Raw genomic sequence first — 24,817 nt, 5'->3', positions numbered from 1 at the left:
TGCGAGGTGCAGGGAGCTGGACTTGATGATCCTGATGGGTCCCTTCCAACTGGAGATATTCTGTGATTCTATCAACATATACAGTTCACTTGAACCCAACAAAATTTCTCTCTTGCCTACTTTCCCCAAGAATTAGTATGAGTTCATTATCACCCCACTTAGGTGCCATAGTTCAAGAAAATTTGCACAACCTGCACAACTTAAAAGTTCTTGAAGCTGCTAATAATGATAAAAGTGTATCAATCATTCCTGTGCAAAGCTGCTTTCTCTAGACAATGCTATATTTTTAATTAAAGCTAAAAACATTTTCCTAGTTTGGATAGTACTAAATATACAGAGGAATGACACACTTGTGTTTAAGTATTGTTTCTTTAACTTTCAGGAATAAAAGATGTCACAGTATTTCTAAAGCAAGGTAGATTATATATAACCAAGACAGGAGTTGTTCTAATATGTTCAAAGTTTTCAGGTATTCAGAGATGTCAGGCTAGCCCAGTCTCACAGTTACATATATCAGGACAGTTAGTAAGTGTTGATGGAATACCACAGGACAAAAATAATTCCAAAGCATATAGTTACAACCAGGCTGTTCTCTAGTAGCATACACATTTACACACACAGATCTCAGAAGGACAGAAAGAGTATGTGGTTTGGAACGAAAGAAGCAGCAGAATCTACTGTAGCAATCTACAGAATCTACTTTACATTCACACCACATATACATACATGCATATACACACAGAGATACATTTATATATAAACCCAAAATAACAGGAAAACAGTTGTGGCAATGCCATATTCTTGGCTCTGAAGGACGAAATAATGACAGCTTTCCCTCTTCCAACAACCGCAACTGTTTATACGCCACAACACTTTTCCTGTTGTGCTTCAACCAATTTAGGAACAGAGCCTGTCTCTAAATAGCCAACACCTTACACCTTCTCTTACTAGTAACAGTAGCCTTAAAAACAGGTAGTGCTAGGCACGGAAAGACCACAAATCCCACACAAATTCTTTCACCTGAGATCGTTTTACCATACTGTAACTATTCGCTAAAGTAACTCTATGGAGTGAAATGGTTTTTTTGATTCAACATAATTTATGTTAAGTGTCACCCAGAAAGAGTGTTTCTTCCGAAACATGGAAAATTTTCAGAGAAATACTGGGTGCAACTTTATCTTTGTGTGAAGCTCTGAGAATTTGAATTTTAAGATTTCCCAGCCCTGAAAAGAATGCTGAGAGGTGGTAAACCCCAAAGCAGGCCATTCTCTTTCAAATATCTGGCAGGGATTTTATCTAAACAGGTTCTAAGGAAAAACAAAATATAAGGCAAATTGAGGTCAGTGCTCCCTCAAATAATCAGACACCTAGTCTTTCACCAGTCTTCAGACCAAAGCACTTTGCAAGGTGTGCAGAGAAGACTAGCACAGTAGCTCCACCAACTACAAAACGCAGCTTGGGAGTTTAGTGCTGGAGGGAACACAGCTTGAGGAAGGGATGGAGACGGGGCTGTTCAGAGGCCACTCCAGCCAGGAGCGAGGCAGAGCCCAGGGGGAGGCGAGGGCTTGCCCACTGCAGTGAGGAGGCAGCACCCCAGCCTGGCTCAGCCCAGTCGCTCTTCCAGGCTCTGCAGTCTCTCAGACGTTTGCCCGTAAGTCCTGCCACCCCCGTTCCTTGCAAACCAGCTCCCAACAGGGAGTATGTAGGCTATAAGACAAGAAAAACGCTTGAAAGCCACTAGAGATGTCTTCTGCTCCCTCACACATTTCATAGCAAAATCAGGTTGTGGGGGAAATAAATAAATAAATACATACATAAACCCACTAAAAATCTTCCAGATCCTCTTTTCCTCAGAGAAGTGGACATCACCCTGTTTTTTTCACATTTGTAGCAGCTTCTATTTTACCAGCTTGGTATTAACAGAAACACACCTCTTCCATCTCAGCCACTGATGAGAAAAAAGTCATTGCATATACATCTAGTTTTCAAAACAGATACAGCTAAAGTAAGCTGCAGCAGTGCCTGAAGCACAGGAAGAAAAAAAGATACCACTTCCTTTATCAAATGAGTCAGCACACAACCATTTTGGGGTTTTGTTTTGGTTTGGGTTTTTTATTTGGGTTTTTTAGAATTTTTTTTTACAAGAGACATCTCGAAAACTGGATGATGTCTCCTTCACTATTAAGGGCTGACCCACCTGCCCACTTGAGTAGTTATGAAGAAGGCAACTAAGAAAGCAACACAAAATCATAGCTGGGTATTGAAACAGGGAAGTAAGGGCAGGAGCAAGCAAGCAAAGGATCTGAAGAAGGGAACTTACCAATGCACAGCCATTCTTCAGTCCCAAAACTGACAACATGGAAAGTGTTGTATTTCACTTAAAACATGAAGCACCATCTCCTCTACTCTCAGGTATGATATGGTTAATTACTGTAATACTTTTGGTACTGTTAACACAGCTGTTGCTTAGAGGAAAAATTGTATCTGGCTATGGATTATGCAGGCATAAATGACAATACATATCCAACCAAAACATTACGAGACTTTTTCTAGAAATCAAACCATTTCAGGAAGCAAACACAATTTTGCCTTTTAGGTTTTACTTTTTTGTTGTATTTGATCTGTTTGGCAACTCTTTCATAAAACATAACACAGGCAACAGCAAAACCATGTGTGCCTGTAAGCAGACAGCTTTTCACTACCTCGAGTACCCCAGTAAATGGCACTTTTTTCTGGGTTTTTTTAAGTACTTCAGTGGGACACAGGCACTAACAGAATGAACACTATGTGACTTGAACAGGGGAAAATGGCTTTAGTCAACTATCCTTTTAAAATATTCAAGCTAACAAAATCCAGACTATTGTGTGAGCTCATGATACATTACTCCAATGGACACCGAGGTATTAGCTTTTTCCGGGCAAGTAAAGAAATGGAGAAAGCTAGAGAAGCAATGTAGTGAAATAAAGCACTTTTATAACTACACAACATAAAACATTTGATGATTTACTGTGGGGTAGTAGCAAGATTTTGTTAAAAATAAAAGGAAAACTTACTGTTTTCCCCTCATAACATGGAAGCTATTTAGCACTTCTGAAGTTCATGAAGTGTGCTATTTAAAGTTGGACAAAAAATTGGAGCAAAATTCTCATTCCTCTAACCAAAGGTATGCGGTTTCAAGATGATTTAACTGTACTTTCACAGTTGTACCTCTACGTGTTAAGTCATCCAGTACTAAAATGTAAGTAAAAACCACCAATGAAGATATATTTATTGATAAAAAATATGGGTTTGGTCTTAAAAAAACTCACTGCCTTTCAGCATTCGTTTCAGTTCGCTTATGGGCAAGACCTATTTCGCAGTGAGGCTGGAGACCACTGATGGGGGCAACATCGGGACATGCCAAGGACTCTCCCTGGGGAATCTGCACAGGCCGTAGATGTCTGTTATAAAAGAGGTTTAAAGTCCACATAAAAATAAAAGGGAAGTCCCAGCCTTCAGGGCGCACCAGGCTTGCCCAGCAGGCCCGGCTGCCGTTTCACTGCCTGTCCGCGCAGCCTGAGGCAGTACTCGGGAGGCCTGAGGTGCCCCGGTCCTCCTGCTGCGTTGGCCTGCAGGTCAGACGAGGGCAATTAAGCCTCACCACCGCCATGGTGGTGGCAGGACCAGCCGGCAGCACAGCGGAAGGCACTGACGCTGCCGGCATGCGGCGCTTCCCGCCCCGCCAAAGCCCGCCCCACGCAGCGCCACCGGCAGCCCGCCGCCCCCGGTCCCGGCCCGTCCCGTCCCGCCCCGCCGGGGCAGGCGCCGCTCCCCCGCGCCTGCAGCCCCGGCGCTACTGCGCCTGCGCGCCCGTCGTCGCCCCAACGGCCCCCGCCCCGACGGCAGGCGGCACGGCCTGGCCCGCCCCTACGGCCGCCCCGAACCGCCGCCGCGTCGCGCGTAGCGGAGCGCGGTGACGGGCGGTGGCGGCGGCGGCGGCGATGGCGGAGGCGGGGGGTGCCGAGGCGGCGGGCGCCGAGGCGGCGGGCGCGGTGTCCGCGCTGCGGCCGCGGCTGGCGGCGCTGGGCCGGCGGCTGGCGGCGCCCAGGGGAGCGGGCGGCGACGGTGAGAGGCCGCAGGAGGGAGGGGACGGGGCTGGGCCCTGCCCGGCGTTCCCGCGGGCCCGCTCTGCCCTCTGCTGCCGTTGCGCTGCGCAGCATCCCGCGGCGCTGCGGGAGCGGGCCTGGGGGCGCGGACCCCCGGCGCCGTGGCAGCTGCTGAGGGCTCCGCTTCTCCCTCCTCCAAAAAGAGACTCGCCCCAGGAGCGGTGCGGCTGGTGCCGGCCCAGGCCCCTGTCTGGAGGCTCCGTCCAGAGACTTCTGTGGAGCAGGGCGGCTGAGGCCTAAAATGTGTACCTGTGCAACAGCAAGTTGTGATGGTGGTATATGACTTCTTTGCAAATGGAGTGTGTGGAATTGGTTTTGAAACATCAGACCGTAACCATGAATGCCCTTAATTTAGTCATGAAAGGTGTAGTCTTAACAGGACAGCGGGCCTGTTTAAATGCTGTATTACTCAGCTGCTCTTGTAGATACCACAAGGATGGATGAAACCATATGAAGTGAAAAGAGAGAGTAAGCAAGGCTCTTGCCAAGTGCTTTTCAGCGCTAAGGAAGCATTGTACTCTTCCTTCAGATACCTTCTTAGCAAAGGGCTCTGCTACCCTGGACAAATTGAAGGACATCTGTAACGAAGGGAAGGAACATTCTTCCACGCTTTTGCAGCTCTATGCGCAGGTACTGTATTTAAAGCATTAAGATCTCCCTTTCAAGAAGATGTACTGTGTAGGGTATGGGAGAGGGTTGGGTGTAGGAAAGGAGGTATAGCAGAAAGGGATCCCTGTTACTTGGTGTGTGCGGTGAACATCCATGAAGCGCAGCGCTGCTTTTGTCTGGATTAAAAGATAACTTGGAGTCAATAATAATTGTGCTGGTACTGTAAAGACAGAAAGGGTTTTGAGTTTCGTTCACTGTGACAGTATCTTACAGTACTTTTAACTTGCAGCTTTTGTAAACTAAATGTTAAAAATTACCTTAAAATTGTAATATTTTATAAACTGTAACAAGTTCGTATGTTACTGCACACTACCATTTGATTATTTTGCTGGTAGCATTCTTAGATTGTGTATGTCCTTGTTTTCATAGGCTGTCTTAGACATTACATATTTTGAGGAAAACCAGCTTGTGGATGAAGATTTTCCAGAAGAATCTTCCTTGCAAAAAGTTAAAGAACTTACTTGTATTCTTTCAGAGCCAGAAGACCTAGTGAACGAATGCAACATAAATGAAGAAGTGAGTACTAATGTCACTCAGCCAGAGAATTAATTATTTCATTATTTAAAAATCAAAAATCTGAAACAGGGTAGTAGAATCTGTATTTTTGATGGGGAGAATTTAAGATCTTTTGAAAAATTTTCAAGTCTTGTATTTAAACAGTGATTCCTGAAAACATTTTTTCAAATAACTTTTTGCATGCTCAGAATTTTTCTTGCTAACATTTCATGATTCCATGTGCTTTTGGCAATTTAAATCCAAAGTGTTAGGCTTGTGTCTGTGATTGTTACTGTTAAGTACAGCCTCTAAAGTTAGAGACTTAATATAACACTGTTTGCATGCGTGAGTGTGTATATGAGTAGTTCAGATGGTTTACTTTTGGGTTAGCCCAGTTTGTTGGATTTTTTTCAGCCCGTCAACATCCTTGGTGCAGAGTTGTTAGAATGTCTTTACTGGAGAAAAGGAGCCCTGCTTTACATGTATTGTCATACATCAAAAGAAAGGAGTGAATGGCTACGAGAAAACATTGCCATATTTAAAAAGGTAAAGGAGATTAAAAAGTTACATAAGCATGTGAATACAGTTTTGAAGTTTGACTCTGCTTTTAAAATATAGCTTCTTTTTTTCTTCCTTCTAAATAGGGTTTTGGGAAATTCATAGTGAGAAGTATTTCTGTCTATCATTAAGTTAATCAGAAGTTATCTAAAAAGTTTTTTTTTTCCTCATTTTTTAACTGTACTCAGTGTCTTAATGATGGAGTTCATTACCTGATGAAGATGCTTAGCTTTAGATGCCCTCTTCAGCTAAATGAAGATGTCTCACTTCAAGATAAAGACACAGCTAGATTACTCAGTCAAGGTAAAAAAAAAACTCCGAAAACCCAATAACCCACTCCTCTTAATAACTGCTCCACTTCATTAAATGCTTTATTGCATATTTTTGTTGTTAGACTTCATTTGTATTCAAAAACTGTCACATTTTAGAACAACAAAAAAAAAAGTTGACAGATAAGCAGGCAGCAGTACTCTCACCTCCCCCTCCTTCTTTTTCACTCATGGATTTTGGGAGGTGGCAGTGCTCATTTTCTCTGTGTTTTTCAGTGCACTGGAGGAAAGTGAACTGAGGCAGTGGGTGTTTTATGCACAGCATGTGTGTTTTACAACCATCCAATTGTCAATCGACAAATGTTGAAAGCACAAATGTGACTGCAGAGGGTGCTAGACGTTCCCATGTTGGTCTTCCTGTTCAGATCTAGGAGAATGCAGATACGAACACAGAATTACTGACTTCACACAGGTAGAAAGTACATGCAGAATTGGTTAGATTTGGCCAACTTTTATTCTCTCTGTCTCCACTTTATGTAGCTTTACGTAAGTTGCATTACTATAGTACATTTACATGAGGATCTGAGGCTGCATCAGTGTGGTGCAGGTAGGATGATGCAGCAGGATGGGATTTGTAAGGTAAAGCAGCTGGTGCCAAGGATGTGATGTCCACGTTGTACACACTCGAAACTAGCTCTACTCTGCCCATGGGGGGGTGGAGCACCTTATTGCTTAATTTCATCTGAAAGTGGCATTGCTCCAATTCAGCTCCACAATGCAAAGCCAAGTTCAGTAACTGATTTGTAGATTTATTTAGCAGGATTTTTTTTTCTTTTCAGTGACCATGGACACATACCGGGCTTTCTCTTCAAATACTAAAGCTGCTGCTGGTTAACCTGAGTTAAGACGATGCTCAAACAGCATCTTCTTTTAGGCTTAAATTGTGGGAGGCAGAGAAGTATTCTAAAATAAATATGCATAATTATGCCTGCGCTTAATGGATTGTAAAGAAATACTGGAATTCTCTAAGATAAATGGGCAAACACAATTATTAGAATAATGTTTCTGTAGCAATCTTAAAGATTTTAGCATTATGGAGGTGCAAAATGGATGGCGTAACAAGCAAGACCTTGATCCAAGTTCTGTTCTGGGCAGTGTCAGTCATCTCATGGTTAAAATTTGCATTTTGGGTGTACCTCTTTAACAGGCTTATACTGCCTTTTTGGAATTTTTTTCCAGTGTTAACTGAAAAAAGTTTGAAGTTAACAAGGTATTTGATCTAAATTATTTTTGCAGGTATATTTAGTGACACTCACTTACTGGCGATGATGTACAGTGGAGAAATGTGCTACTGGGGACTGCGACACTGTGGAGAAGGGAAGCAGGAAAGCCTTGAGACAATAGATTCCATCTCTAACAGTGACCTGGGCTGCAGATCACAGAGTGTGTCACTGGATTTCCGAGAAACAGGCAAAAACATGTTAACGAAGTATGTGGCTGTATGTGAGGGACCTTTAAAAGGCCAAGGGTGGAACACAACAACTGCAAAACAAATGTTGTGTTACTTTGTGAAATCCCACAACTAAAATAGGGTGCTTTAGCTGTGCTGGAAGAAACCTTGTGTCCGGAGAGCACACTTAGGGAGGTGGTCTCTGCTTCAGTGTCTGACTGTTCTTCTTATCAAAATGTATGCTTTTGTTGCATTAAAAACGTGCTTTCACAGAACTCTGGGAATACAGGTCCAAAGAATCAAGTATTTCTAGAAAAAAAACCCGAATCTAATGAACTCCCACGCCTTCCTCCGCCGTACCGGAGCTGCCTGTCTCTCCGCCCCTCCTCGCCCGCAGGCGCCGGCGCGTTAGATCTGAAGGCCGGTGGAGCTCAGCGCCATGGCGGCCGGCGGAGCGGAGGAACGGGGAGGTTTGGAAGCCACCGTGCGGGATCGTCTCCGCCTCCTCCGGGAACGCTGGACGCGGGGGATCCGCGAACGCGGCGGTATCGCCGCGTTCGCGGATCCCCCGCGTCCAGCGTTCCCGGAGGATGCAGGGGAGGTGAGCGCCTTGCAGGCGCTGCCGGTGAGTGGGGCCCGGTCAGTGGGGGAAGCTCGGCATCCCGCCTCTTAGATCTTCACTGCTCAATTCCTGGGTCGTTAAACCGCTGCTCTCGATGGTTTTCAGATCGACGTGCAGCTGCACATCATGTCCTTCCTCTCGCCCCAAGATTTGTGCCATTTGGGAAGCACGAGTTGTTATTGGAGGGCGGCTGTGCAAGATCCGTTGTTGTGGAGGTATTTTCTCCTGAGGGATCTCCCTTTTTGGACATCCGTTGATTGGAAATCACTCCCAGATGTGGAGATTTTTAATAAAGCCTTTTCAGAGGGCAGCAATAATGTGCTGTACGATTACATGGCAGTGTAAGTATATTCATATTCTCTTACACGACTTAGAGTCTCGCTACAGCAGTAATATTCAGCCCACAGGCACGTTTCGTATTTACAGCAGTGAAGCTGTGCTGTAAGCCGCTGCTTAAATTTTGATGTGTCTCAAATCCGTTGTTTATTTTGGAAATCCAGTTTCCTGTTGTGTGACAGTTTGGTCAGCTCTTTCTGTTTGGAATTCAACAAGAATGTAAAAAGTTGTAAAAAAGTCAAAGCTACCATTATAAAAAAATTAAAGCTTTTTGTAAACTGCATGTCTACTATGCCAGAGACATACAGTCATCTCAGAAGCTGTGCATAGTGTTCCTCTTGATAAAAATGTGTTCTTCGCTGTCAGTTCAATGACAAATGATTTCTTATTTTAATAAAAGTACTAAGAAGTCTTCAAACTACAGCAAATGGAATTAATCTTTGTTTGTTTCATCTTACCTGGAAGACCAAGGGAAAAAAAAACGGTTTTTTTGAATGTGCACAGAATAACAAGTAGTAGTGCTTTAGCTCTGATGGTCAAAGGCCGTAAGACAAAGACTGTGGTTTCAGGTGGCATAGTTGAAAAGCATAGCAACACTCACAACGTGTTTGGATGACGGAGAAGAACTCCTAAGACAAACAGATTATTCTTTGGGTTTTTTTTTTTAAACTTCATTCAGTTCCCTTTTAATTAATTTGCAGTAATTTTTTTTTTAACATGCAGTTAAATTTTCCAAAGGTGATTTCATGAAACTGTTGCTTCGTGATAAGTGCACTAACCTCTGCAATCTCTGTGCCCTTCGTCCCCATTTTACAGATGGGAAAGATGCACCCAGAATTTGAAGTGCAAAATACCTACTGATTTTGAACACCAGATTTAAATCTCTCTAGGTCTGAATACTTCAGAGCATCACCTATTTGAAACCACCTGTCACTGTGACACATTGTGACAGACACCGTTGTGTCTGTGAGCACTGAAAGGTTTTGCTGATGTCAACTGAAGTATCTCAGTTTGGGTGTAGAGGAGCACACATTTAATGTTTGCTTGAAGTGATTTGTCCAGCAGCAGCCTACCATGACCACAGGAGCAAAGACTGAAGCTGCTTCTCTAGGATGTCTGTCACTTCTATGGCTGTTACTTCTTTCGCTTGATTACCAAACACTTTTCATGCCTTCTGGCTTCTGCATCAAATGAGCACGTAATCTTGCAGACAACACCTGTCCCCTTCCACAACATGCATTCTCTGTGCCTACAGGCAAAATGGCCCTTTTCAGGTGGAGTTACCTGTTTCATAGTCAATAAACACAAAAGCAATCTAATTAAGGTTTGAAATGCACTCAAAAGTCTCGGGTTTTTTATATTGTATATGACTCATCAGCTTTGATGTTATTTCACCACTATTGTGTGTTCAGCGAGGGTGGGGGAATTTGTTATTTTATTTTATTTTTAAAAGTGAACTAAAAGATCCATAGATAGAAGTGTACTAAGGTCCAAAAAGTCAGTGTTAGGACTTCGAAAGGACTGATGCCTTTACCTGCTTTGTACTGATGCTTGAAACCATCAGTTTGGAACTTTATAATTTTTGACCTGTGCTTGAGTTGTACCAGTAACAAAGCATGAGAAGTGTGGGATCTAAATCAATTCATGTTGTTTAATTAATACCCCTTTTGTATTTTGTGTTTAATTTCTAGTTGTGTGTGTTTTACACAGATATAAAAAAAGCTGTCCTCAGAGTAGAAGAAGTTTGAAATCAAGCCGTCCTCGGTATGGGGCTGTGACTTCCTTTTTGCAATCACTGGTCACTCAGGCAGAACCTCGCTTTGCTATGTTTGGGCCGGGTTTGGAAGAGCTGGATGACTCTTTAGTGCAAAAGATGATGACATGCCCAGAAATTCTGCTAGTAGCTGGCCTACCTCAAAGACAAATTCATGGTAATGCTGGTTTTCATTTTTGGCTTTTGTATTTCTTAAACAGAACACAAAAAACACTGAGGGAGAAATGGAGAAAAGGGATGCTTTTTTCTCCCCTTGAAACTCAATGGCATAATGGTGAAAAAAAGATATTTTCTCTCTTTGTATTTATTCAGAAGGATAAATGCAGTGAGCATTTGGGATAAAATTATAGCTGCAGTGATTTTATGATTAAATTTGCACAATGTCAGAGGGATCATTTTGCTTCTTGTACTTCTATTTTGATCCTAAATTCCATGTCACACCTGCTGTTGTAATGAATAAATGCAGACAGAACTTTCTTTAATAAGTGTCTAAAAAACACACTTGTGTTTTTATACAGGAAGTCAAGACTGATCATTTGTATGATTCAGTCTTGTGGTGTCAAATGGTGTAAATTTCATTTAGAAGAGTTATAGGAGCAGGTGAAGGATTTTTTCCAACGTTTAAAAACATAGTTTTGAACATCAGTAATTTCACTTCAGTCCAAACCAGAGACAAAAATTTATTACTTTTTAACTAATGTTTATTTCAGCACAGCAGAATTGGAATACTTATATTGTATTTATACGAAGTGTGAAAATATGATTTCTTAGTATTGTTACCTTTTTTCTCTCATGTCCTTTTCAATGCAGCTTGTCGTAAACAAACTAGAGCCTTTGCTGTGCCAGTTTTGGGTAATAAAGGCAAGTCTAGCTCCTCTCTGACTTAGGTTTCTAGGTTCAAGTCTAAGTATCAGAAATATGGAAATGCCTCCTTGTTTTCTTTTAATACTATTGAATTTATTGTAATTAAATTAATAGTCTGATCGGTTAGAGCATGTATAAAATTTCATTGTAAAATAGTAAATATGCTACCCCTAACAGCAACACCTAGGCTTGGATATATCCATTTTATAGCACCACTGGAATTTTCAGCCTACCACTTAGTTGTATACAGTAACCAAATAGTAGTAATTGCATATATTCATTTTTTTCCTGTAGGAATTGGATCAGGAGTGAGTTTTCAGTTTAATAACAATCAAAAATTCAATATTCTGACATTATATTCAACCACCAGGTAAGATTTGTTCTCCACCAAAGAAAAAGTACAGTTTCTTGGTTGTTTCATACTTTTCGTCATGTTTTTGTCATGTGATTTTTATGCTTGCATTCACATGCATGAATATCCCTTATAAACTGAAGCTTCAATGCATATCTTCACTTTTTCTTTCTTTCTCCAGCCGCTAAATTTTCACATGGAAGTAATAAACCTTTTCCAAACCTTATACATAGCAAATGTGTATGATAAAGACATAACAGATGGTTCTATCCCTCTTGATACCTTGATTGATTCCCTTTTGATACACTATATAAATCATCCTGGGGTGTATTTTCATATGCATCTTGCAGATTGCTAACCATCTGTATATGTACACTAGAAAAGAAGGGGGGGGGGGGGGGGCGGGGAGAAATGAAACTTTTGCTGGCTCAGGCCATTTTCCCCTCCCTTTCCTGTGCTGCCTAGACTCTCAAAACTGAGTTTTTGCATTCTCAATTAACCTCACTACTGAAATATTGAAATGTCTTTCAGTGTGGAAAGGAGGAGAGCAAGGGCAGAGCAAGCTGTTGTTGTGAATAAGATGTTCTACCAAGAGGACAGCATAGTAGGGAATCAGCAAGCCGTGCACTACAGTGTAATAGCTCAAGTGAAAAAGGTGTGCGAAGTAGTTGATGGATTCATTTATGTTGCTAATGCAGAAGCTCATAAAAGTAAGGGGTTTCTCTTTATTTTATTTATTCATATTTTGTGAGTGATTGGAATGTCGTAAAAGATTGCATAGAATATGCAATACATCAAAATCCATGTTGTGATTCTTTCAAACTCTGCTTCATTAGTGCTATTTCTTCATGGCTTACCCACTTGAAGAGGTCCCCTATCCTCGACACTATCCCTTATCTCCCTGTGAGGGGTTATGGCCCCTTTTTTCATTTATGGTGGATGCTGATAAGGTTGCTGTCTAAGCTACATGTGGGAAATGATCTGGATTAAAAAACAAAACAAAACAAAAAAAACCCTGGGCATGGGTAGGAGAAGCAGCATGAAATGCATTGGTGGTGGTGTAATAGCCTGGAAACAGAACCTTCACCAGGAAAACTGCAGTAAAAGATGCAATTAGTCCAAATCAGGATAGTCCTGTAAGAGGATAATCCAAGTACCTATTATGGTAATTGTCTTTACATTCATCAATTTTAAATAGAGGGACAGGGCTAGCTCAGAAAAGAAGAGGGTAAAAAAAATGTGAAGGGATATACTTAGGAGAAAAGTACAGTCAGTAGTGAAGGGCTGCTGACTGTACAGTGTGTGAGTATTTCTTAATGGCTTGTTGCAGTTTTGATCTCTGTGAGGTACTTGGAAAATGCTCTGATGTTAAGGACTGGAATAGGCTGCCTGTAGAATCTATGGAGATCTTTAAATAACATCTAAGTGTGACATGAACATCTGTGTGACATAAATGCAGATGATCCAGCCTTGTGATAAGCAAAACTAGATAATGTGGACATGTCCCTTCCAGCCCTCTGTTTCCTCACCTCTGAAATCTTAAATATTTGAAAAGTAAATTAAAAAAAAGCAAAGTTCTCCATGGGATTTACATATGTTTAATACTAAAAATTGTTTCTTAGAGCATGATCGTCAAGAGGAACTAGCTCGTATTTTGGCAATGATTGATCCAGCTCTCGGGCCTCCGAACAGACCTCTGCTAGTTTTGTCTTGTGTCTCTCACATTGGTGTGAAAAGAATTCCATGTGTTTACATGGCACATCAGTTGCAACTGAATCTGCTACGTCAGCCCTGGATGGTACTTGCTTTTAAACCTTTATTTTCTGTTTCTCTGTGGCTTTAATTTAATTTAGGTTTATGATAGTTCCTGAACTGTACCTACCTAAGCAAGTGTGCAGTTTGCAACACTAGTACGTGAGCTCTCCACTTACATGAAGAATTTAGTTTCTCTGGTCCTCTAAGATGAAGCATTAGCCTATCTGAACGTAGGGGAGCTAAGTGGCTTGCCCAGAAACACAGAAGAAACCTCAGATGGAGCCAGAATGTAAGGAAGGACAAAATGCTGGTCTTGAAGGGAGTAAGGAGGCTTCAGTTAATTTAAATCTAAATAAGGCCTTGGACACAAGGTAGATTTTTCTGCTGTTTTCAGGAGACTGTTAATTGTCACTTGCTTGACGTGATGTATTGAGTTTTTGACAAATCAGGTTTTTACCTAGCATGTGATGTACTGAACCTGTTCTTTTATGCTTGTCAAGCACAGTATATATCAGTATGGCTCAGCCACACATAATTTATTTTTGGTGACGTTATGTAGCTGAGGAATAATATTTATTCAGAAAAACCAAAATCCTGATTTGAGATAATTCCTTTGTTTTCATAAGGAAAATGTTTACAGGCTTTTTAAAAAACATACCATTTATAATACGTTACAAAATCTGAGAATTAATAATATGCCTTGAATTCTAAAGCTAGCAGCATTTTTGCTTTAAGAATTATGGGAAGAATTTTCAAGCAGATTCTAATCCGTAAAGTAAGTATAATGTTCCAGAATAGCTGATGGAACGATTGAGATAAAATTCACCTTGATACCAAGAACGCAAGGCTTTTCTAATGGGTCTTATAATTCATTCTGTAAAGAGTAGTGTTTTCTTTTTGTACCTTACTCTTAAGAAACCTTTTTTGTCTAAGGGATCTTTAAACCAGTGATAAAACATTATATTTGGTATGAGTATTTCTGACTTTAAGGATAGGCATGGAGTGATGCTAAAATGCTGTTAGATCCTGTTACCTGTTACCTCTAATACATTAGCTTTTTTTAATTTTTACAGGTGCAGGACACTGTAGCTGCAACTTTAGCTGGATTGCTAAATGGAATTGAGTGGCTCCTAGAAGAAGCAAATTGTAAAAATGCACAGTAATGGAACTGTGCATTGTTTTACTGTATAGAGACTATAGAAACTTCGGTCTTTTGCAGTTCAGATGAAGTGAGAATCTTGTCCTCACAGAGCACTGTCAGAAGGGAGATTTAAAAGGCAAACCTGCATATATTTCACTGCACATACTTCAATGATTAACATTCTTCCAATTGTAGTCCTGAATTAGAAGTGCAAGTAGGATTGCTTGGATTCCAGCAGCTGATGATTAAGTGATTTTGGAGGGCAATCTGGGTGTTTTGATTTTTTCCTTTCTTTCAAGCTGGGGCCTTTTCTCAGTATGTCTGATAATCTAATCTCTTCCGTGAATATACCTAACACTAGGTGAGTTTACCAGCACAGCCCTATGGCACGCATCACACATTAGTAAGTATATTCAGTGGAGATCTTGACAGTGACAGTTACCAACCAAAGAAAATATACTGTACGTTGTACAGTAGTAGGTTGACAGAAAGGCAGTATCTCTTTCAAAAGAGTAAATTCCCCTGTATTTTTTCCAGAAACAATGCCTAGACAAGAAATAGCACCTGCGGGAGAATTGGTGGCCCAGACCAAAATTCCTAGAAGCAAACAAACAAACTACCATGTATGAATTGGTTGGTTTTTGTTTGTAATCTTATTTATTAACCAACCACAAAAGACTTGAGCATCTTCTGCTTTCTGTTGGAGTGAAATTATTAGCTTGAACTGGACATACCTCTGATGTTATGAATAAATGTTAAATAGAATTGTTAGTACTTCAGGACATTTATCAAATACGTAGGACCTATCAGTTGCTCAAATAGTTGTGGCCATTTGCAGATGTGAAGTGTACTTGGCTTGAAGTTTTCTACACAGTTTCAAATATTTTTATAAAAAAGGAAACAACATTTTAGAGCTGTAATTGCATTTTCCATCTTGATGTCATTTGGGATAGTCCTGGTCTTCCACCTTTTAAATGTTTTTTAATTATTGGATGAATGTTCAGAAACTTCCCTTGGATTTCTTGCCTATGCATATATTTGTTTTGTTCTGGGTTTTTTTGTTTTGTTTTTTTCCTCTCACGCTCCATGGAAATGCAATAGTCCCACAATTGTTTCTTAATACCTAGATAAATGACTACATGGTGCACATTCAGGTTTAACTGCCCTCAGTCTGGTATGTGTGTGTGATGCTCAACACAGCTATGTCAGAAACATTCCATTTGAGAAGTTTTTTATTTTTTAATGAACCAGGACAGACACGGGAAGTGCCTTTTTTTGTTGGGTTTTTTTCCATCTTTATGCACAATTAACTCAGCTTTATAGATGTTTTTGTATGTCTTCTAATCAGGGCACATGGGAGTTTGAAGGGAAAATCCATGGGAAGCTATACTATGATAATTCTGTGTCTTATCCTTTTTTTTTAATAGGGTATGTGTGCTTTGCCCTTTAAAATAGAGAAGACACGAAAGATCTATGAGTATTTGGGGGAAAATTCCACACTTTGTGACTGGATGTGTGTGACTTTCCTGCTAGTCATAATAATTCCATAATGATCTATCTGTAGAGGGCTGAATGCAGCAACCTGTTGCTGTTAGCTACTACAAATATGGTTTTTTATGCAAGATCCTCGTTCTGCTTTCTTCATAAGGAATAAATTATTTTTTAAGGAACGATATTTAGAGTCTTTCTGTGTGTGTTAAGCCCCCCGCATGCGTGCACGTGCGCGCACGCACACATCTGCAGTCATGCTATCATAACAGACAAATTATCAGTCATCATTTGTCATTAATGAACAGTGTTATTGTATGTTATCTGTTTAATTAACAGATACTAATTCACTGTCATTTTAAAAGGTCAAGATAATGTAGGGAATATAATTTTTCTTAACCTAAAGAACATCAGTTATATTAACTTAAAGATATGCAGCCTAGGAAACAAACAATGGGAATTAGAAGTCTGTGTAGTCACAGAGCTCCAGCATCATAGGAACTGCAGAGCTGGTGGTGGGGTAGCTTGCATGATTGAGTACTGTGGTGGATCAATACAGGCAATGAAGATGAGCATGCGCGCTGTGCAAAAGAACAGCTTAGATGCACAGAGGTATGCTATGGAAGAGGCAACCAGACTGTTGAGAATTCATATGCCGAATAGTTGCAGAGATGCACTGTGGGTTTCGTTTAGCAGTACCTTTTAGATTTCACCTAAAACATTTCCTACTACTTAAATTCCTGAGTCTGCTGAGTTTAGAAGCATAGTAAGTCAATTAAGCTTGGGACTTAAATTGTTACAAGTTCAAAATTAGTTGGATATGGAATATTAGAATGTCACTAAAATGTATTTTAAAGCTTTTTAATACAAAAAAAACTTTTTTAATGTATTTGGTTTTGTATTTATCACAGTAAATGCAACTGTGACGGGTTTGTGAGAAATAAAATCGTCAGGATCTGGATCCCAGAAATCTTGCTCTCCTTGGGATGAAAGATTCTAACAGTGCTAGGAAGAAAATCACTTTCCTGCCCACTGAGGCAGGATGTCTATCTAAACAGTGGTCACAAAATAAAAGTAAAAAAGGTTAAAATGACAATACATGTGATTTACAAGAAAACTTGATTATTGAGGCTTCCACTGAGCAGCTTTCCCAAAGAGAAAGTGGCTGTGGGGATGCTAATTTTCAAGTCTTTGAAACGTAGAATAACAAAAATGCCTGCTGCCAGCTCCAAAGCAGTACGTGAGGGTACCTGCCAAGCTCGCAGGGCAAGGGAGGCAGCACGCTGACAGCGTCCCTGTAACTTGCTAGGTGTCTCGCAGTTTATTCTAATGGAGTGGCCGTGGGTGGTCACGGAGGCTCCAAGCGGGAGCGGCAGTGGGGACCGTTCGCTTCCCTGCAGCTTCAGAGGGGAGTTGTGGCTCTCTGTGTGTCCCACTGGATGGCACTGCTGATCCTCAATGTAGTCCAGTATGTGGTTAGCCTTTATCACTGCATGGGCACACTGCTGAATCCAGGTTCACCGGTCCGCCAGGAGCTCAGGTCACTTCTGCAGAGCTGCTCCCAGACCAGTCAGTCCCTGACCTGCACTGGTGCACACTGTGTTCCCTCCCGGATGTAGGACTTTGCTCAACATCTGGAGGTTCCTGAAGCACCTGTTTGGCCCATTGAATGCACACTTGCAGTATTTCTGGCTGTCCTTGCACAAGGAGCCTCGGATCTCTGGAAACACTGGCCCTGCACGTGACAGCATGCAGAATCAGTAACCTGAAGGGAGAGAACAAAGGCATTCAGTCTTTTCCTGAAGGCTGAAATCAGTCAAGCCATCTGCTCCATCAAACAAGTTGAACACTACTAGTCTTAGAGCCTCAAAATAAATTCCCCCATAGTTTGGCAAACTGGTGGGTGATGAGAGCTGTGAATATGAAAGGCTGATATTGTCCCAGAAGTACGTTCCACCAAGCTCTGAAAAGTATTGCATTGTGAAATGATCCTGGTGACAACCCAGAAACATCTACTGTATTCATTAAATTACTTAATACTACTCTCTGTGAAGTGATAACAATAAAATAAACTCTTCTGTTTGTTCTCAGGAATGACAGTCAAGGAACTGAGGTAGGTAGAGAGGGACTGAGGGACTGAGGGCTGTATTCTTAATCAATGATGTTCTGTTGGGATATCATTTTGGTGTGGCATCTTTCATATCTTGTCCACAGACTTGAATTATGAAGGCAGTTCCACAGCCTGAGGTCAGGGGAGACATGTTCCACAAATGTGAACATATAAGGGCTACTCGCCAAGAACAAAACCAAGCCTTTTTCTCTACTTTGAATCAAATCCAGCTTGTCTTTTCTGAAAGGTTTTTATACAAGTTTCCTAAATGAATCTAGAAACAGCAGTTGCTTAGAACTTTCTCCTGTAAGACTGATAGTATTCACAGCCAATTCCCTTTGAAATTCAGCTGGCTTTGCCTTAAATTTTGTGGAGATTTAAAGCAATGTCCATACCTTTAATTCATATGAAAGCAATAGTTTAAATTTGACGTGCATATGTGCTATACATTAAATTCTGTGGGATTAATTATTTCAAATTTTGTCATGAATCTGAATCACGAGGATTTAAGTAAATGAGTTACTTGGGAATCCGCTTTTTAGAATATAACCTTCATTCATCACATGTCCAAACCTTGCACAGTATAGCATAAGGATGCACTGATACAGCTGCACATCATGCTTCTTTTAAAAAGCACAAGCCATTTGCAAGACAATAAATGCAAATTACAAGTTTAACTAAAATATTAAAAAGACTAAAAGAAATCTTAATTTAATGTTCCAAATTGGAGTTAGATTCCAATTAGAATTCAAATTAAATTCCAAAATTTCCAAAATTAGAGACTCAAATTTTGTAAAAACATAAATTATTGAGAGCAAAGAACATAATTACCTGATTACTACTACATTTATATAAAATAAGAGGGGCAGCTCTGAGTAGAATCAACATGTGGTTGAATTGTGCCCTTGAATTCAAGCATCTTTCAGTCTTTTGTTGAAAAGAATTGCTGCTGAGCCAATATCAATATCCTTCTTTTCAGCTGATAGACTTGAACTGCTTTTGGACTCACTAAAACCAAAAAACTTCTACCAAGTATTTACGTTTTTTTAACTTTCTTTTCACCAGTGGAAGTGAGTTGATATAAATCAGCTGGTGTACAGACACACAATGAGACATTTTTCCCCTAGCAGTTCTCTGATCACTTGTTCCAGTCACAAGCAGCTAATAATTTAGAAATAAACTGGAAATTAAATAAGTTAAAGGACATATTGGTGTAAAGATTTTTAGGAGTGTCTTGGTATGCCTGAATGTGCCTGAGGGTGAAATACTTTGAGGGCCCCAGCTTAAAAGAAGCATTGGAAACTGCTGCCACAGTAACCAACAGGATTCATGGTAGGCACCCAAAGTCACCAATAATGGAAAATACTGGCTAACATCCAAAAACCCAATATTGATATTTCCACAGTGCCCATTGTCTATGGGTGTCCCTACTGCCACCTGCGTCACCCCCTCAAGTCTCTCACGCTGAGCATGAGACTCATAGTCAGCTCCAGCCTTACTTTCACCCAGGGGTATGGTATATTCCATGTGTATGGTCTCTAAGCAGTACAGCACGGCAGTTTCTTTCCTGCTCTGTTACTCCATGCACCAAATTCCTTTCATTGGCCTGACCTGTGATTTGCCAAGCAGATGATTCTGAAGTCAGGGGTGGAAGAAAATGCAGGACTGTGCTTCATCTGGAGCCTGTGGCCCGTGTGAAAATCTGCACTCAGAGGTGCAGCCATATGCCAGGTACCCTCTCTTAATCCTAATTACATCCCAGGTGTATAAAGATACCCCATATTTGAGCACACAGAATTGCAAACACCGGGAGAAAGGAAGGTCTTAGAATATTTGAGCTGCAGCCACAGAATTTCAATAGTGATGGCACGATATGCAGTGAAATTCCTGAAGTCTGATCCTGTACTCCTGGTGAAAATGCTGCTCAGATATTTCTGTGCATTTGTTAGTTTTTGCTAGTTTGATTTCTTTTTGTGCACATCACAGTGGAATGGAGATATTTGGATACTGGAATATCAATGTTGTCACGCCATTCCCTGCAATGGCAGAAAGGTCAGGTTGCTCCAGAGAGGCGCTTGCAAGGTACCCAGAGATTGTTGGGCTGCATATTTATCTGAGTGAAGGTAGAAGTTGGCATGACAACTAGGGCATCACTCCTCAGAACGGGTATCTTCTTCCAGACACCTCTGTGAAATATCTGAACAGGCTGTCTACATTTGAAAGTTGTCTCCAATTAGAGAGTGAATTCAGAAAAAATTTGCTGTTCTTGAACAACTGCAAGTAGGGCCACTCTTAGTCCAAAATAAGAGCACTTTGTTCATTCAAAGTGGGTTAAACTACACCAGAAGGACATACTCCTGTCCTGGGAAAAGAGCATCAGCACACCGGATTTATACTCAGAGGCAAAATGTCGTAAAACATTTCCAAAGTAACTTCACAGAAGATAAGCCTAAAATGATAATGTCCTGTAAGATAAACAAATATTCTATTTCCAAAATACAAATGCAGTGAGTTAAATCTTCGAATTAATTCTTTTTATTTCTTCCTGGATCATTTTTTGACACACTGTGATCACACGGGCTTTGTGAAGCACACATCCTGGCCTCAGTAAGCTGTGGGCCATGCTTGCACTGTACTTGCACAGCTGCAGCACATCCCAAAAAGATGCTTTGCAGCACTGTTTGCTCCTTGACAGCCTGTGTAGTTGCTTATTGCCAAGAGAGTGCATTGTGAGTTGTATGTTGGTGGACCAGGTCCAGAAGGCACAGCGCAAGCAGTCCGTCCAGGGTGACAGCAAGCCATAACAAGGAGTAACGTGGGCATATCTCCTCTGAGGTGCCAGCGCACTGGGCCCCATCCAAAACCTAAAACTTAGTCCCAGTCATATTAATAGTGACCTGGAACCAGTTCCTAAATAGAGCATAGATGTAGCCTGAATCCACTAAAATCATGTTCCTGCTGGTTCAAGTTAAGAGAGGATTGGGATCCTCTAACTTGCTGCTCTAGATCAAGGAATCACTAAATAGCCCCCCCTGTATTTATCACTAAGGTTTCTAAAGATAGGTTTGCATCATACCACTATTCAAGGGTATTTAAGTAGCGTGTTGTTGAGAGTATCTGAAGTTAAGGACCCAAAGTCCCGATACAGAGAGAAAGAGAGAGACACACACATGTATCCCCAGAGAGCATTTTGGAGATCCTGTGTTACTTTAGCACATTGCAACATCACTGCTCCTAAAGAATTTGGTTTATCATACTTAATTCTTTTTTGTTTTATCCCTTTGAGACAGCCTGAAGGTCTTGGATAAAACAGCGCTGGAGTCTCTCCCAGCTAATACTCTGCTTTTGTCTGGACACTGGCAATATCGTCTCTTGCTCCTTGCTATCAATCACACACAGAGGTCACAGTGCTGTTCCCTCCAGGAAATTACCCCATTGTTTGCAGAATAATAAGAGCTTCCTGTACAGACTGTTTATTTTGAAGTCTAGGACATCAGAGTGCATTTCTGCCATAAGTGTAATAAGGTCACTGCTATTACCCCTTTAATATGCTTAATATGCTCTAGAATCTGGCTACAGATTCAGATCCTTCAAGTACCACGTATGTGTCAAGGGTCACCAAAGTCAATAGTACTCACATGCCTGAAATTTAGCATGCGAGTATTTGCAAAATGAGTGTCTTGCTTTTCCTTTAGAAACTATAAAGGATATAGATATGTAGATACAAGAATTCATTAAATCATATTCAGTTGAAGTATTCTAATCAGACTGATTTTGAAGCTCTAGGCTTATTTGATTTGTATGGATGTCTTGGCTGATTTCGTTGTCAGAAACTGAGGACTGCAATTTATCTAGTCCTGTTCTTGCCAGTTCCCCTCTGTATAGAGCAAGAATTACCCTTTGCTTACTTTGGGGTTGCTGCAGTGTTGCTCATTTAGCAACATGCTACAGGTCTGTGGTTCAGTAGGTTACTGGCATAACTCAAACAGTCTACAGCATAATGAAGAATCTCTCTAACCAGGGGAGGCTAGAAGGACTTGGTTTTGTAATTAAACAAAAGTGAATTAGCAGTATAATTTTATGTCAAAGAAACAGACACCAATCAATACCAGTGAGGGAAAAAATTTACTGAAGTCACTAGTGACTATTTACTTTGATTCAAGAGCCAGATGCATTTTTATTGATCTGTGCATGGACCCCTTTTCCAGTAACCATCATTCTCCTCTTCCTTCCTTCCCTCCAGCCCTGCTTGAAAAGGGTTTGACCAGAATGGACAGAGGTGCATCTCCTCATATTCTCCATATCCTCAGCATATGTATCGTTCCAGCACTCAACATCCGTGCATTGCACCTGGCCTCACAACTCCTCTGACCTCCTCCTTTCTCCCACGAGACCTAATCCTGGCTTCCCAATCCCAGGGAGAACTTTGGTTCTCCATTCTGATTCTCATCTGTCTCCATACAGAGTCTAGCTAACTTTTCAATACCAAGGTGGGTGAAATCCAGCAGGGCTTGACCTGCCAGTCCCCAATCCCTCTCCCTCCTTCCTCATATATCCTGGTTGTTTTCCAGTTCTAACAGTTGCATTTTAGCTTGAGCTCTCACTTTCTACCGTTACCTGTACTTCTCAAAATTGCACCTTCCCTGGGCTTTCCAGACTTTACAGTCTTCTTTTCCTTCTCTGACTGCTCACCACATCTCTGTCTGTTTCTTCAGTATCAATTAGTCATTTATGTAAGGTGATCAGAATGGCCACAGTGAGTCAGTCCGTCATCTCTAGCAGACTGATACATCACCTACAGTGACTGGACATGAAATGTACTTTCCTGGCCCCCAGCAATTAATTTTTCAGACATTCTGAAGTAGTCATGATATCTTTGCGTTTACTAACACTAGCAGTTTCTCCTCCTTGCCCTTTTTTATGTGGCTGTCTCCTTTCTTTTTACATGTTTTTGAAGCCAAGCTCATCTGTCATCTCTTTATCTAGGTGAATCATGGTATCTCTTTATCAAAGTCTCTAGATCCAAATTTTATTTTTATTTCTGCAGCACCTACTGTTCTCAGCCAGAGACATGGGAGCAATTTGTGCAAGGTACTGTTCAAACACAAAGCAGGAAGATAGATGTTACTCCAGTGCACTCGCCATTTAATTGTAAGATGAGAAACACAGGTGGATAAAAGTAAGTGGGAGTGTTTGGATAGGATGAGAGTGGATGGCTCTGCACAGTGACACAGGCATCATAGCAAAACAAAGTTTTAAAGACATTTTTCTTTATTTACCCACTTCCTTTCTGATACTGCTTTAGGTAAACAGTCATCATCTTTCCTATATTTCAGGATTGTTCACCTGCTTGTTATCCTCACGGTGGCTTCTTTCTCTTGTCTGCAAAACCAGATTGTGTAAATCATCACTGCTGCTTCTTTCATTTTATTACGAAGAATCAAAGATTCTTTTTCCTGTTCACATCACTAAATCAGGGGAGAAAAAGAAGCTGGAAAATCTATCATCTGAAAAAAAAAATCTTGCTTATGTTTGATAACTGAAGAATGCCTTTAGAAATGTTCTATCTATCTGAATAGCCCTTTTATAAATTCTAAGTCCCACTATTTTGATGATCATCAGTTTTACAGACTACATGAGGAGAACCTTTTCATGCACTGCCCTTGAAAAGAGCTTGTGGGTTTCTGGGCCATGCAACAGTCTGCTGGCTAATAAGAAATAATAAAAACTGAAGCTGAAACCTAAAGTGAAAACATGAGCTGGAGGCTGGGAGAGAAACTGGATGGTCTAGACATGTTTTTCTGTGGTGCTGCTCTCGGACCCACTGAATTCTTAGACTTTAAAAGGCAAACAAAATCAGACATATTTCAATGCACGTCTTAGCAGATTCTTCCCTCTTAGCTCAGGATCAACTCTCATAAAAACATCAGACTGAGAACCACTTACTCTCTGTTTGCTCCGTAGGTAAAAAGTCAGGACATAAATTCTCATTTCCAGAAAAATCTGTGAGCTGTTTTTAACAATTGTACCAAATGCGCTATTTTTGTATGAAAATATGCAAGAGCAATAAGCAACAGCTCTTTCTTGAATGCAAGAAAAGTACTTTGTACTGCTAAAAATAGCTGTGATACTCCTCATGAAAACTACTCAGTAAAGAAAGTTACAAATTCCTTCTTATAAGCAAGCACACATGAATTTGTCCTTTTGCATTTTTTTCCATTTATTTTGTTAAATCCAGAAAAAGACTGAATGAGTGGTTTTGGTTTTGGTCATTTTCCCCAAAACTAACCAAACAGGAAAAGGGTGCAGAAAATCTTGGAAAATGGATTTTAGATATGTGGTAACAATTTCTCCATTATCTGCACGCATTGTGATGGAAAGAATATGTATCTTCAAAACTTTGTATGGAAAATGGAGTATGGACATGTTGGGGCAATCTGTAATAGCAGACAGCACATCTCAAAGCAAGGGTCAACAGCCAGACATCCACAGGCTTAAAGTTCTATCTTTCTAACAGAATTCTACACAAAATCCTCAACATTTCTCTCTTTATGACAATGAGAGAAAATATCACTGCTATCTAATTAGTTCTCTGTCTGCTGCAGAAATGACAGTGGATGTGCTTGTCACTGAGAAAAGAGCAGAAAGCACCAAACCAAACAGCTGCCACTGTGGCGACACAGAGCCATGTTGCAAAGGGAATACTAATAAACCAGAACGCTACACACTGGAGAAGGGAAGACTGTGTTTGTATTTCACAGTGTACTGTAAAAAACAGCCCCAGTACTT

The 24,817-nt window shown here is 40.8% G+C and overlaps 2 protein-coding genes across 2 annotated transcripts; both read left to right on the top strand.

Moving 5' to 3' along the window:
• The first annotated feature begins 3,980 nt into the window (after positions 1 to 3,980).
• Positions 3,981 to 7,722, top strand: RIMOC1 (RAB7A interacting MON1-CCZ1 complex subunit 1). Its single transcript, XM_050913624.1, has 6 exons — positions 3,981 to 4,104; positions 4,675 to 4,775; positions 5,184 to 5,330; positions 5,724 to 5,855; positions 6,056 to 6,170; positions 7,433 to 7,722. Exons 1-6 carry the CDS (start codon positions 3,981 to 3,983, stop codon positions 7,720 to 7,722), a joined length of 909 nt encoding a protein of 302 aa, XP_050769581.1.
• A 303-nt stretch (positions 7,723 to 8,025) lies between these two features.
• Positions 8,026 to 14,452, top strand: FBXO4 (F-box protein 4). The gene is made up of 7 exons (XM_050913101.1): positions 8,026 to 8,211; positions 8,314 to 8,549; positions 10,255 to 10,475; positions 11,477 to 11,552; positions 12,066 to 12,244; positions 13,157 to 13,332; positions 14,363 to 14,452. The coding sequence occupies exons 1-7, from the start codon at positions 8,026 to 8,028 to the stop codon at positions 14,450 to 14,452; spliced, it is 1,164 nt and encodes a 387-aa protein (XP_050769058.1).
• The last annotated feature ends 10,365 nt before the right edge of the window (positions 14,453 to 24,817 follow it).

This window comes from Gymnogyps californianus, chromosome Z (assembly GCF_018139145.2).
Source record: "Gymnogyps californianus isolate 813 chromosome Z, ASM1813914v2, whole genome shotgun sequence".
NCBI classification, from domain to species: domain Eukaryota; kingdom Metazoa; phylum Chordata; class Aves; order Accipitriformes; family Cathartidae; genus Gymnogyps; species Gymnogyps californianus.
This window is presented reverse-complemented; position numbering and strand designations above follow the sequence as displayed.